The sequence below is a fragment of the Leucoraja erinacea genome, chromosome 36, assembly GCF_028641065.1.
Source record: "Leucoraja erinacea ecotype New England chromosome 36, Leri_hhj_1, whole genome shotgun sequence".
NCBI lineage: Eukaryota > Metazoa > Chordata > Chondrichthyes > Rajiformes > Rajidae > Leucoraja > Leucoraja erinaceus.
Genome location: NC_073412.1, coordinates 442,501 through 457,924, shown reverse-complemented (window position 1 = coordinate 457,924; position 15,424 = coordinate 442,501). Strand labels below are relative to the sequence as shown.

The window sequence follows — 15,424 nt, the reverse complement described above, 5'->3', positions numbered from 1 at the left end:
TGATGTAACTTCTGAGAACAGATAAGACTTGTTCTGTGTAGACTGGCTGGATCTCACCAGTCTAGCCCTAGATTCCTGCCCATTTCACAGTTTATTGCAACTGAGAGTTACCTGGCAAAACGGTGAGGAACACCTCTTCACTTGTCTTGGAAGAACCTGCGGCTTCCACAGAGCAGTGGTAAGACCCAGCGTCATTGCTGGAGGTGTTGCTGATCTCCAAGGTACCACTGGGCAGTTTCAGGAACCTGCCTTCCACCGCCACAAGCTGCCGGTTATGTTCCCACCGCACAAATGGAACGAGATCAGCATTCACCTCGCATCCCAGCAGGGCAGTGTCGCCTTCGTGCACAAAGACCCCATCTGGCTGACCGCTGAACCGAGGAAGACCTGGAACAGGCAAGGTCACGAGTCACACATACATCAACACAACACAAATAATAACCTTCTAGCTACAAGTTCAATATTGCAGATACGAGAAATCTGAAGCAGAAGCTGAGAATTTTGGAAATAGGCAAGCAGGACAGGATCTACAGAGCGCAAAACACAGTTAACAATTCAGCACAACGCTTATCCTTTGAAGAGGTTCTGATGAAAGATCACGGACTCGAACTGTAAATGTTTCCCTCACCACAGGTGTGTTCTGATCTGATAAGTACTCAACATCTTCTATTTTGATGATAGTGTAGCCATTCATCTCACTGATACAACGTGCAACATGACAGTTTCTAGATCACTACTGAAGTGTTTAACAGCTAATTTATGAGCTTCTAAAGCACAACCGCACCATCATCTCTCTCAGGTGCATGGATGTCAACATAAAGTAAAGCCACAAACGTAATGTGGGAAATGCAGCCCCAATATATCCACAGCAAGCTCCCACAAACACCAATCAATAGACAATCAAAGATAATGATCGAGGGATAAATATTGATCAGGACATGGAAAACTCAACTACAGCATATAGGCGAGGGAACACCCATGTTTACTACATGGCCCTTGGTTCAATGGATGAGCTGAAAGACAGCACTTCCAGTAACAGCACTCCCTTGATGCTGCAGTCATGGAAGCATAGATGATGGCACAGACCCCTCAGTAGCTTAAGGTGGACTATGGGGCCTAAACATAAACAAAGTACTTTGTAGTTTGAGATGACAAATGCTCTCCTCTGGGTTATGACAACTCATTGATGCAACACTATTGCTAGAAGTACAAGCCTTGAACACCTTCCTCATTTTGTGGTCTGTCTCTGTGGCTGAAACCTGAAAAAGCAGCATCTATTGCTAGGAATTCATGCTATTGGACAGCTGGAGAGATGAGTCAACCAGGAAGCAGCAATAAGATGAAAGGAGAACTGGTTGGAATAATCCAGGAATGAGAAGGTTAACATATGATGGGTGTTTGTCGGCACTGGGCCTGTACTCACTGGAGTTTAGAAGAATGAGGGAGGACCTCATTGAAACATCCAGAATAGCGAAAGGCTTGGATAGAGTGGATGTGGAGAGGATGTTTCCAATATTTGAGGAGTCTAGGACTAGAGGTCACAGCCTCAGATTTAAAGGGTGTTCTTTTAGGACGGAGATGAGGAGAAATGTCTTTAGTCATAGGTTGGTGAATCTGTGGAATTCTTTGCCAGAGGTCAAGTCAGCGGATATTTTTAAGATTCTTGATTAGTAGAGGTTATAGGGGAAAGGCAGGATAAGGGGTAAAGAGGAAGAGATAGATCAGCTATGATTGAATGGCGGAGTAGACTTGATGGGCCGAATGGCCTAATTCTATTCCTAACAATTATGACCTTATAATAGGAGTTACAATCAGTAACAAACTGGCTAAACAAACGTGTGCCTTGGCCCATGTTTTGTAATGAGCCTAAATTGCTGATTAGCAGCAACTGATAACTCGGATGGTGTTGCTTCACACCATCCCACACTGTCACATCCGCAGCCAATGTCTTCACACTCTGGCTATTTTAGGTCTATCTGCAATAATAGTTCAGACCCATCCCCACGAGTAAATTTACCAGTGGGATTTGGCTTGGACCCAGTACAGCGGAAGTCTGAGTACCTGCTGAAAGCTTTGCTCCCCATTCTGGCAGCGACTAAACTGACTCATCTATATCCCACACCGTATAGCTCCATACACTGGCCGGGTTGGGGGGCAGAGACGCAAGTCTCCAGAATCAAACACCATACCACTGAAGAAGGGTGTCGACTTGTAACGTTGCCCACTCCTCTCCACAGATGCTGCCTGACCCACTGAGTTACTCCAGCATTTTGTGTCTATCTTCAGTTTAAACCAGCATCTGCATTTCCTTCCTACACCCCATACCACTACTAGTACACCTCCCACATTGTCCGTCTCCACTATCACTATACTGCACAGCCTGCACGAGGAAGGCACATTTATTAGAGTGGCAGAGGACTGGAGGAAAAACAATTCAACATTAATCAAAGTAGCACCCAGTGAACAGGAGCAAACTAGGGATAAATGAAAATAGGAAACGGACCCAAGGATAAGCATTAGTTACAAAACGCACTGACTCTGCAGAGAGCTGCCTCACACGGCTACTGACTAATGTCCAACTAACCTGTTGGTAAAGTACCGCTCCCCCACAGACTCCCATCCCATCTTTCCCACGCCTTCTTTCCCATTCATTTCCATTCTTCAGCTTCCTTTCCCATCTGATTCCACAACCTGCAGCCTTTTGTTCTCCCCTTCCCACCTGCCAATCTCCACCCTCTGACCGTCATCTGCCGACACACTCCTCCTCACCTGCATCAACCCATCACTGTCAGCTCTTGGCCACCCCTCCCTCCCCCTTCCCGTCCCTCTTTACACTAGCTACTTCCCCTCTACCCTTTCAGTCCAGATGCAGGGCCTTGGCCTGAAACATCGCCTGTCCATATTGCTCCTACACAGAGAAGCTGCCTGACTTAGTTTGCACCAGATTCCAGCTTCTACAGTCTTGTGTCTCTAAGCCACTGCAGAGTGCGAGCTACAAGATGCATTTGTACACTTCCAGCAGACTCCAAAACAAATGCATATAATAGCAGTGCGGGATGAGATTGCAGGATGAGACTGTCCTGGATGGTGGAACACTGGGCTGGTGTGCTGCGTAGATCTTTATGGAGGGGGGGAGTGGGGATGTGGGCATTGGCACATTCCTTCTGTTCCTTTGTGTGCAGTGCTTCCTATCTCTCTCCTGCAGACCTGAAGTACCCCATTACTGTATCCCCCCACCCTGGAGCCAGTGCTGGCTCTCAACACGATCAAATCCTTTCCCATTTAACTACCTCTATTAACGTTGATGCCAGGAATTCACACAACCTTCAGGTTGCACCTCTTCAACTACTTAATTATTTAAAAAATAAGATTCCCCTTTCAGCAATGGTTCATTGTGACTGAGTAGGTTGTTTCCATGGCAACTCCAATATCAAAGAAACCTTGTCCCAGTTACAGACAGCTGAAAAATGTGTCAATTAGAGTGGTCACCAAAAGCAGCTCGTGGAATCTCAGCAGCTTGAATCTTCTGTATCAGACAGTCACCTCTCCCCACCCTTGAACGACACTGTGGTCTGTAGGGAGAGGGAGCAACATATGTTTAAGACATCTCCTTCGTCAGGAGAATGAAACACAACCTTGATTCTCTTGACGTTTGAAAATAAAATATCTGTTTCACCGTCTATAAGGAGATTGAAGGAATCGCCTTCCGAGATGCATCACTCTGATGTTCAATTACTACACACACAACATAAATCAAACTGTAGGCAGCACAACATTGGTCTCTGGGCCCAGTGTCAGTCGGCACTCCTGTTAGTCCCACTCTCCCACTCCTTCCTACAGGGTTGCAATTGTCTCCTTTGAATGTTTCCAATTATATTTTACAAGTATTCAATGAATCTTGTTTTACTGCCCTCTCAGACAGTCATTTCATTCCAGATTGGACAATCGCCACAATCTGAAATTCCTCATTGCAAACTCAACAAAAGCCAGCTAAGTGAGTGCTCCAGTCAGTGGCACAGTGGTGGCTCCCACATCCATGTGTCCTTGGCAATGACACCAGTCGCTGGGCCCTTGTCAAAATGCCTGGGGGTGGGGTTAGGGGACAGGGGACACAGATAGGAGCTCCACATGTTAAACACATCCCCCATCAGCATCTCCTGCTGTGTGAAGGACAAGCTGCTCAGACTTTCTGATCCCCTTTATAAAGAGTGGCTGCAATTCACAGCCACCTTTCCCAAGTCCATCGGAGTGTATTGGATCAACTCTTTAAAGAAAGCACAAAAACAGATATAGGCACAAAAAGCTGAAGTAACTCAGTGAAATACTCCATAATCTTGAGTCTATCTTCAGTGTAAACCAGCATCTGCAGTTCCTTCCTGCACAGAATCAAATATATTTAGTAACAGTTAGGTGCTGATCAGTAGAGTTTCTTCAGTCTAGTTACAACTTTGTTTTTGAAACCCATGGCTGCCTAACTGCTCCCCAAGTGTTCGTGCGTGGCCCCCACATCCCCACATTGTCCAGGCTTCCTGCATCCATCCATCCCACCGGCTGCCCTATCTCCACACGACCCAGAATTCAATCCCTAACTCACCAGCTGCTCCCGCCTCTGTACAACACTCCTCAAAACCTTAGTGTGATTCTTCATCACAAATTGTTCGATAGAACTCTATGAAGGGCCTGAGATATTTGATTGTAGTAAAGGATGAATTAATACATTACTTTTGTACCATTATCAACCTTATATTCCCTGTGAAGCAGAAGTATTTTGCCCTGCAATTTGTTCAATCGTTTTCTGTTCATCTCTTGGAGACACGAGCTGTGGGTAAATCCCGCAGAGACCGGCTGCCCTTGTGCGAGCAATATTCCCCTCGTCTGAGTCACAGCCGGCAGGTAATTGATGACTCCCATCGCAGCCTCAAACTGCATCTCATTGAAGTGGCATGAAACAGCAGCAATGCTGGGAGCACTTCAATCAGCAATGCCCCACAGTGTAGCAGCCTCATGTCGCCCCCAATGTCATCTGAGCACAGGCCAGATTGGGGCTGAGTTTAGCTGATTATCGTCACGGACATCGAGGTACAGTCAAAAGCTTTTGCTATCCAATCAAAGAAAAAACTACACATGATTACAATCAAGCTGTTCAATAAAGGATCATTGAAATTGCAAAGTGGAGACTAGCATTTTTTTTCTTAAGTTAAGATATTGAAATTAAAAGGCCTATGGATATACAGGGAATGGAGGGATATAAAGCAGGCAAAGGCAGATTAGTTTAACCTGGCATCATGTACAGCACGGATATTGTGGGCCAAAGGGCCTGTTCCTGTGCTGCACTGTTCCATGTTCTGTGAAGAAACAGGGAACTGCAGAAGCCAGTTTACAAAAAAAAGACAAAGTGCTGAAGTAACTCAGTGGGTCACGCAGCATCTCTGGATAGGTGACGTTTTGGACTGGTGACCCATCTTCAGGCTGCCTGTGGTGGGGGGGGGGGGGGGGGGGGGGAGGAAGAGGGCAGGACAAAGCCTGGTGAGTGATAGGTGGATACAGGTGATGTTTTTATATGACAGGCAATGGTTGGACAAAGGCCAAAGATGAAAAGACAAAATGTTGGAGATAAGGATAAAAGAGTTATGAATTGTGGTCAGCGAAAGAACTGTATGTGGAAGGGGAGAAGTGGGTGCGAGTGCAGGTGGGGCACAAAGAAGGGGAGAATTTAGGATGGGGGAGGGCAGTGAGGTTAGCGATCTAAAATTGGAGAAAGCACGGGAATGTTCAGGAAGATGAGTGTCTGCCATGTAAACAATATGCCCTGCCCATCGGAACCAAATAAATTAATTGAGGCTTTTCACTGTACCTCGGTACACGTGACAATAATAAACGATATCAATGCTAGGAATATTGCCCTGGGAGAAGGGAGTAGCTGGTTGATTTGTCCTGTTGCTCACACACACGTCCACACACGTAGCAAACCAGGTATCAAAATCTCCAACTTCCTTCCATGTCACTCAGTCACCTCAGTAACTACACAGATACAGTGCCCTCCATGATGTTTGGGACAATGAACCATCATTTATTTATTTATAGAAAAAAAATCACATGTGGTTAAAGTACTCATTGTCAGATTTTAATAAAGGCCAGTTTTATACATTTTGGTTTTACCATGTAGAAATTACAGCAATGTTTATACAGTCCCCCCCATTTCAGGGCAACATTATGTTTGGGACAAAGCAATGTCATGTACATGAAAGTAGACATGTTTAGTATTTTGTTGCATATCCTTTGTATGCAATGACTGCTTGAAGTCTGCGATTCATGGACATTACCAGTTGCTGGGTGTCTTCTCTGGTGATGCTCTGCCAGGCCTGTATTGCAGCCATCTTTAGCTTATGCTTGTTTTGGGGGCTAGTCCCCTTCAGTTTTCTCTTCAGCATATAAAAGGCATGCTCAGTTGGGTTCAGATCGGGTGAGTTTTGAGGCATTTGTTTGAGCTTGAGCAAATAGGATGTGTCTAAACACTTCAAAATTCATTATGCTACTACCTTCAGCAGTTGTATTATCAAGGGTCAGCAGTGTTTTATTGTCATGTGTCCCTCCCAGATAGGACAATGAAATTCTTACTTGCTGCAGCACAACAGAATGAAGATAAGTGAGGGCACTGTAACTAAAAACTAAAATAATACTAAAAATAGAAATGTCACTGAGTCGTGAGGTGATATCATTAAACAGGTGGAGCAAGATATTGGCTGGTGGATATTGGCAAATCCTATTTTGAAAAAAACAGTTGCCTTGTACGGTCTGAATGGGAGAAGTAATCACAGGGGAAATCCATGAGAAAGAGACGATGACACTCAAAGTAAATAAGCTCTCATTTAACAGTACTTTGCACCACCTTAGAACACTTCAAAGCACTTTAGAGATACTTTAGAGTATATATAATTCAGTCATACAGCACAGAAACAGACCTTCAGCCCAACATGCCCAATGGCAACCTGATTCTGAAAATAAACAAATACATAGTACTGGAATAACTCAGCGGGCAGGCAACATCTCTGAAGAACATAGAAAGGTGATGCTTCAAGTCGGGAAGCATAGATAGGTGATCCTTCCATAAACATCACCTATACATGTTCGCTACAGATGGGGCCTGACCCACTGAGTTTGATTCAACTCTGTCCCATTGTGAACATTGTCTCAAATCGCACACATGCACATGGACAAATACACATGTGCACACATACAAATGCACACACGGACACATGGACAAATACACATGTGCACACATACAAATGCACACACGGACACATGGACAAATGCACGTGTGCACACATACAAATGCACACACAGACACATGGACAAATACACATGTGCACACATACAAATGCACACACAGACACATACACATGTGCACACATACAAATGCACACACAGACACATGGACAAATACACATGTGCACACATACAAATGCACACACATGCACATGGACAAATACACATGTGCACACATACAAATGCACACACAGACACATGGACAAATACACATGTGCACACATACAAATGCACACAAGGTCATGAATGTAGTGTAGAAATTGTGTATAAATCTTCACCTCGATGTTGTAACTTGGCAGTTCATGAATATGCATCTCCTGCAAACTTCAAAACACTTTACACGGTGCTGCGGGACAAACTTCTCCTCACATCATCCCTGCCTCATGTTCCGGAGAAGGGGGGGGTAGGGGGGGGGGGGGGGGGGGGGGGGGGGGGGGGGGGGGGGGGGGGGGGGGGGGGGGGGGGGGGGGGGGGGGGGGGGGGGGGGGGGGGGGGGGGGGGGGGGGGGGGGGGGGGGGGGGGGAATTGTCTAATAAAGACCCCAGCTTGTGACAGACACAGAATGTGAAGAGCTTGAGGAATCAGAGTGGAAAGCATTGAGCAAGGCAGAATCAATAAAAGAGCCAGGGTGAGAAGCGTTGTGAGGGAGGAATGAGAGGATCGTCAATCAAACAGCAAGTCTTTACTTACATTCACTCCAGGAATGTCACAGGGTTGTTAAAAGAGTTTTGATTGTTTGAACAGAGTATAATCCTTTATCAGAATCGAGTGTCACGAAGAAAGAGAAGAAAAGGACTTTGTTAGAAGAATACAAAATTGACGTTTAAGAGGTGATAATTATTTGATTGATTTGTCAGCACTTTTGATAGTAAATATGGACTTCATTGTTAGTTTTTTAATAAGAGTGTGGGTCCAGTGCATTTATTTAGTGCTGGCTTTGGAGATTTCTGGCATGGAGTGGTATTCTCATTATAAGTGGGCAACTGTTTTATAGCAAGATATCCTAGGAGACAATGGAAAATAATGAATGTTCACACTACTTAATAAGCGTTTGTCTGCAGGATTGTAAACGGCACACAACCTCTCATCCTCACTCCTTGAGCTGTTCAGATTATTTCCCTCTTATCTTCACTAATTTGACACTTGGTTTGATGCCACTCATTCAGAGCCCATTGGAAAGCTGCAAACAGGCTGCCACCAGTTGCTATTGGGCAGAACTTGTGCAGAAAGTAACAATCAGAAATCTCCAATGAGGGTGCGAACAGGAACGGAGGGCTTTGACTTCCCCCTGAGAGAGAGGTTAATCTGCTGACAAACCCAATCTAGTTGGGAGAAATGTGCCAGGATTCGAATCAGTCACAGAGAACAACACAACCTTTTTCTCAGATACAGTCCCTGGAATTTGAGAAAGGTTTACTTCTGCATCTGGTTTGTAGGTTCGAAGGAAACCGATGAGGCCAGTGTAGGGACTGCAAACTCTTCCATATAAAGGACAGGAAGTGCCTGGAGGGTAGGGGGGGAATTAATTTGATGTGTGGTGCGCTCCTTACACAAACCTCGGAGGGGTTCACTGTAGGTCTGATACGTGGACACCACGTGCCAATCAGTGCCAATCTGAGAGCTCCTCTACTGTTGAGTGGCTGTGGGCAGGAAGGTCCAGGCATCACGGACAATGCTGCATTTCCCCACTTTATAATTTATTGTATCGATTCATTTTGTCACGTGTACCAAAAGACTTTGTGTGCTATCCCGTCTAATCATACAATCAAACCACACACATCAGTTAGTGCAAAGTGTGAAATGCCAGAGTGCAGAATACAATATTATAGTATTATTTATAAAATACACTGGCTAGCAGGCAGGCAGCTGCTGCAGGAATGGCCCTGTGTGTGAGGTGGCCTTTCACAATAACCGGTGTGATTTGTGCATTAACTGCACGATAGAAAGGGACAAATAAACGGTGGAATGATCGAGTCCCACACAGCGACAAACTGCCGCACTCACCACATGCAAAGCAGGCCGGGAGATATTAGCTCCAAGAATAAAGGAGAGCCTGGAAGCCATTTGCGTGGGAGTTAATCAATAACAGGTTTATTTAGCATGTCAAATTACTGAATGGGCTGGAAGCAGTTGCAGAGAGACAAGGCAAAACTCTTCCTGCTGGTGAGCATGACTCCTGGGTGAATGCAGACCACTGACTGTTCTTGTTGTGTTTTGTGCCCTCATTCTCTTCATCTAGGTTAGTTATTTTTAACTAACTGAGCAGGTCAAATTTCTGAGCTGGAAAATATCAAATAAGTGCTTACTTGCTTATTCGCACCCTCATGCCCCCCCCCCACACATACACACGGACACACACACACACACACATACGGACACACTCAAACACACTCATAAACACACACTCACAGACACACTCAAACACACTCACAACCACACACAAGGACACACAAGGACACACACGCAGACACACACTCACAGACACACACACACACACTCACAAACACAGCCACACAGGGGTTACTTTCAGCTGACCTACTGTAGTGACATGACAAGGCAGTTGTCAGTGCAATGACCGCCACACACTTCTCTCTGCTCCCACTCCTAACGTAGAGACTGCGGGCTCTGGGACAAGAGCCAACAGGAATCATTTACCTTGAACACAAGTCCACCAGTGACTTCACTGCAGCTTATCTGGATAACACTACCAACCTTGACCTTGACCAGCTCACCTCCATCCCTGCCACCCTACACACTATGCAACTGTGAAACAGCAGTCATGAGAAGTTGCACGGGGCCTGATCCACTGCAGGATGTCACTTGGCAGAAACTGCAGCTCGGATATATGGAGATGAGAATCACTGACAACCACCCATCAGAGACAAGGGTTTGGCTTGTTCTCTGTTCCCCTGATGTCCCAAACAAAGTCAGTGAGGGATTCTCATCCGTCAAACTGTCTTTGCTGTTCCAATCGTTCTCCAAATGAGGCTCCTGCTCTTGAATATTTTTCTACAAAACCGCTACCCATGAGACTTCCATTCATAGTTCCAATATTGGTTGGCATGGTAACTTTCCTCAGGGAGAAAGAATGTTCTCCTTCTGAACGATTGTCATGAATCCTCTCACTCAACAGACTGATCTTCAACCACTGCACCTTCTCAAACCTTGGATCTGTCTCCCAAAGCTCAACGTCTCTCCAAAAATATGCATCTCATTCCCTACTGAATCTCTTCAATCCCCGCCACATCAAAACAATCCCCACTGTTCTCTTCACTCAAACTCTCCATAAGATGAGGTCCTATATAGACCATCCCCATCACATTGCTCCTGCACTGATAGCCGTGGCTTGAGCTACCAGTTCTGAAACTTCCTCTTCCTTGATATAACCAGCCTGCAACCCTAATAAATACTGACTTTGGGCATAATTAACACCCTTTATGGAGATTTTTAATCTGCATTTTCTATCCCATGCTGGTTTATGTTCTATGTTAATGTAGTTATTTGTATCAAAGGTATGTTAATTCTAAATATAAAATTTAAATGCATACTTTCCACATCAGTTGAGACATAATCTGAGCTGCATTAGTTATAGAGTTCAGACTCAGCTCTTCGGCCCAACTTGCCATGCCGACACTAGTCGCATTTGGCCCATAGTCCTCTAAACCTTTCCTGTCCAAATGTGCTCAATGTTGTTACAGTACTTGCCTCAACTACCTCCTCTGGCAGCTTATTCCATACACCCACCGCAGTCTGTGTGAAAACGTTGCCTTTCCGGTTCCTATTAAATCCTTCCCTTCTCACCTTAAACCTGTGTCCACTGATTGTTGATTCACCTGGATAAAATACTGTGCATCTAACCTGTCTATTTCCCTTGTGATCTTATACACCTGCCCAGCCTCATCCTATCGTCCTGGCAAAGTTCTTGAAAATTGTCTTTGCACTCTTTCCAGCTTAACAACACTCACATTGTACTAGCAATACAATGGAAATGTCACATTATCAGGGGCCCAGTGAACAGGGAGCACCATCTTATCAGAAGGGAAATGTTGAGGGAGTTCTGTGCTAGTGACGGGTCAGTGCTGAGAAAGTGTTGCACTATTGAAGGGCAATACTGAAGGAACACCACACTGTTGGAGGGGCAATACTGAGGGAACACCACACTGTTGGAGGGGCAGTGCATTGGAAACAATCTGAAGAACTTCACATTAATACACAGGGAGAACAGAGTAAAAACAGATCCAAAAGTGAGATAAATAAACTTGGAGGAGCTAGGGCTAGGTTTTGGACATGGGGGAATGCAGGGCAGACGATGGGCAGCTGGTATGGAGGACCCTGAACAAACCAAGTGATAATACCAATGTGAAAGGCTGTGAGAGGGAGTTTCAAGTAGTGATTATACAATCTGGACTCATACATTGAAGGTCACAAGTGGTTTTGTTGACATTTTTAATTTATTAAGAGGAAAGATGATCTATTTCTATGACCGGGGAGTTTAGAACCAGGCAGCAAAATTGGAACAGAATCAGCTCTTGCAGGAGTACGGAAAGGAAACATCCCACACTCAGGGTGGCATGTCTAGTACTCACTATCCATCAGTAATTAATGCTAGGACAACTAGTAGATTTGTATCTGAGACTGATGGATTGTTGTTAACCAAAGTTGTTAAGAGATATGAGAAAATGCAGCAATGCGGTGTCACCAATCAGCAATCACAGCAAAGTGGCCTCCTCCTGTTTGTACTTGGCCATGTTGTAGAAATGAAGCAGGCAGTTGTTGAGAAACAAAGTGGAGGAGAGAGAGGAGATCCGCTGCTATTCTAATATGTACCTTGGTTTTATGTTTCCATTTATCATAGTGACAGATACTAGTGGAGAACTTGGATAGTTGACCTCAATCAGCTGTTACAGCACAATATTAGCACTCCCTTTACTCTGCATTGACAATACTCCCCAACTAAAACCAATGAAGACATCCCAGTGTCCAAATCATTTAATATCAGAAACATAAAATGACCAATCACTGATCCTTGCAGAATACTGCTGGTCACAGGCCTCCAGTCAGAGTAACATCTCCCCACCACTGCTCTGTTTGTGTCTACCATGGGCACACCTACTTTGAATCCAATCTACAAAATTCCATGGATCCCATGTGTTTTATCTTCTGGATCAGCATACCACGAGGAAGTTTGGCAAGAGCTTCACGAAAGTCTGATTATACAACATCCACTCCCCTCCCCTCCCCTCATCAATCATCTATGTCACCTCCTCAAAAAACCCAAGTAAATTTGTAAGACTTGACTAACCACACACAACGCCATGCTGACTATCCCTAATGTCTATTCTTTTCCAAATACGAGTGCATCCTACCACTTCAAACTTTCTCCAATAATCTCTCTTCCACTGATGCAAGGCTCACCAGCCTACAGCTTTCTGGGATGTCCCTACAGTCCTCCTTAAACGGAGGAACAACACTGCCACCATTCATCCTCTGGGATCTGGCCTGTGGCTAATGTAAAGATCTCTGGCAAGGCCCACCTCCCTCAATAACCTGAGATAAATACCATCGGGACCATGGGACTTCTCCACCTTAATGCTCTTTGTGACCCAACACCTCCTGCTTCTTGATATCAACGTCTTGGTTCTTGGTTTCTTGTTCCTCCAAAATATTCCAAATGCAATTTAAACTGGAGGTGGTGAAGGGAGGGCTTAAGCCGGAAAGGGTTATTGGGAAGAAAGAGCTACTTTAAATTTAGTTGGGTTGGGTAACTATAGTAGGGTGGAGATTATTCCATGCTTTAATTGTGCGGGGGAAGACCAAATTGCTGTACACATCTGTCTTTGTAGCTGGGATCACAAATTGGATCGAATGCCTTCGTCTGCTCCTAATTGGTTTGGGTTTGGTGTAGGTCTTGTAATCTATGTCGAGCTGACCATTTAACATTTTGTAAAAACAGGTCAAACAGTGAGCTTCACGTCTGTCTTGGAGAGGGTCCCACCCCAGAGAATTCAGAAGTTTGGTGACACTCGCTTCTCTCTCATAGTTGTTAGTAACAAATCGAGCTGCCTGTCTTCGGACACGTTTGATGGAAGAGATGTTTTTATTTGTGTATGGGTCCCATGCTGCAACTGCATAGTCCAAATGAGGTCTCACGAGGGTGAAGTATAGCTTCTCCTTGACAGAAGTTGAATGGTGAAAGTTGCACCTCAGAAAGTTTAGGACACCTGTTGCTTTCACCGTTGCATGATGAGTCTGACCATTCCAACACAGATCATTCTGCAATTTGATGCCAAGATACTTGGTTTGTTTGGATTCTTCAAGGGTGGCACCAAGTATATTGTAAGATGTTTCGCCTGGATTCCTCTTTCTGGTGACACGCATGGTCAGACTACATCAGCATATTCCTGATCCACTGAGTTACTCCAGCATTGTGTTTTTAATAAACCAGCACCTGCAGTTCTTTATTGTCTACATGTGCCTGATGTCACTGTTGTTCACGTCCTTCTCCTTAGTGAATACCGAAGCAAAGTCATGTTTTATAACTCACCCAGTCCCTCTGCCTCCAGCTATAATTCCTCCCTTTACCCTTCCTACCTTCTCCCTAGTTACACACATGTTTTTAATGTAGGTATAAAAAGCTTTGGGATTCTCATTAATTGTACCCACCTTGGATATTTCCTCGACCTGTTTAGGCCTAATTCCCTGTTTGAGTTCCCTCCCACTTTTTTTGTAAGGCCAGTCCGATTTTAGTTTACTAATCCTTGCATGGACTGAAGGGTCTTGACCTGAAACGTCATCTATTCCTTTTCTCCAGAGATGCTGTCTCCAGTCGCTGAGTTATTCCAGCTTTTTGTGTCGATCTTTGGTTTAAACCAGCATCTGCAGTTCCTTCCTGTACATCCTTGCATGTGCTTTCTTTTTCTTTTTGACTAAATTTGCAACATCACTTGTCACCCAGGGTTCCTGATCTTTATCATCACCGCATCGTAATGACCTCAGCATCAGAATTGCTTTGTAGAATGTTGTTCATTGAGCTATTTTTGCTGCAATTCCAGTTCCAGATAAGACATTCTCCACTCCGCGTCTTCCCTGATACAATACCAACCCCAAGCTGACAGTATCCATGACAGATTTCCCCAGGGCACCTCCACCACTGCGGGCCACAGTAAACCTCTCCAATCTGGGAACTGCTCTGCCTTTCGTCTTTCAGTAGCAGTGACATTGCATCGTGTGGAGAAATCCACTCCGCATATTCCCGGCAACCCTTAGAAAACAGACCAGGCGAGAGGTAGTTTCATGTCTGCACAAATTACTTCTAAAAGACACACTCCAGGATTTGAATGTTTCTGCGCTGGGAGCTCCGGGGGGAATTAATCAGCAACATATTAGACACCTTGTGGAGCCTGGCACCGAACGGAAATCCTTCAGTGTGAGTGAGATGAGGCTGCTTCCCCAAGTGGGCTCCTGACAAGGCACATTTCCCCGGGACCTGTTACACCCAATACCCCGGGGACTCCACTTCCCACTGGCCTGCCCACTACAGCCCAGGTTGCAATGGAGCCGGCAATGCAGGAAACAGAGGCTCCGCATTTACAGTGTGTGGGTGGGTGGCAGGAGCCCCTCTCACTCCTAACCCCTTCCCACTCTCATCCCCACTCACACCTACCCATTACTCACTCTCCCCCCTCCCATCCCCTTCTCCCTCTCACCCCCATTCCCTTTCCCTCTTACCCCTCTCTCCCTTTCACTCCTACCCTTATCCCTCTCACTTCTACCCCTGCTGAGTTCATCCAGCACTTTGTCTTTTTTAGTAAACAAGCATCTGCGGTTCCTTGTGTCTACCAATAATAATCTGACTCTGTGAGTCAAGCAACATCTATGGAGGCATGGGGATAGTTGACATTTTGAGCTGAGTCCTTGCATCAGGACACCAAATATTGATTATCCAGTAATTTGACAAATTAACAAAATGTCTTTGTTTTATTGTGGGAGAACAGAATACAAAAGTACAGGAAGTTCTGCTACCTTGCCCATTTCCAGAGTCAAAGAAGAGTCTTGACCTGTCCGTTCCCTCCACAGATGGTGCCTGTCCTGAGTTACT

General features: G+C 45.2%; 1 protein-coding gene across 1 annotated transcript in view; it reads right to left on the bottom strand.

Annotated features, from left to right (window-relative positions):
* LOC129713638 (neogenin-like) overlaps nt 1-15,424 on the bottom strand; it is a 106,421-nt gene that overhangs the window by 38,837 nt on the left and 52,160 nt on the right. The window contains 1 exon segment of the mRNA XM_055662838.1: nt 112-387. Coding sequence (XP_055518813.1) covers nt 112-387 — 276 coding nt within the window.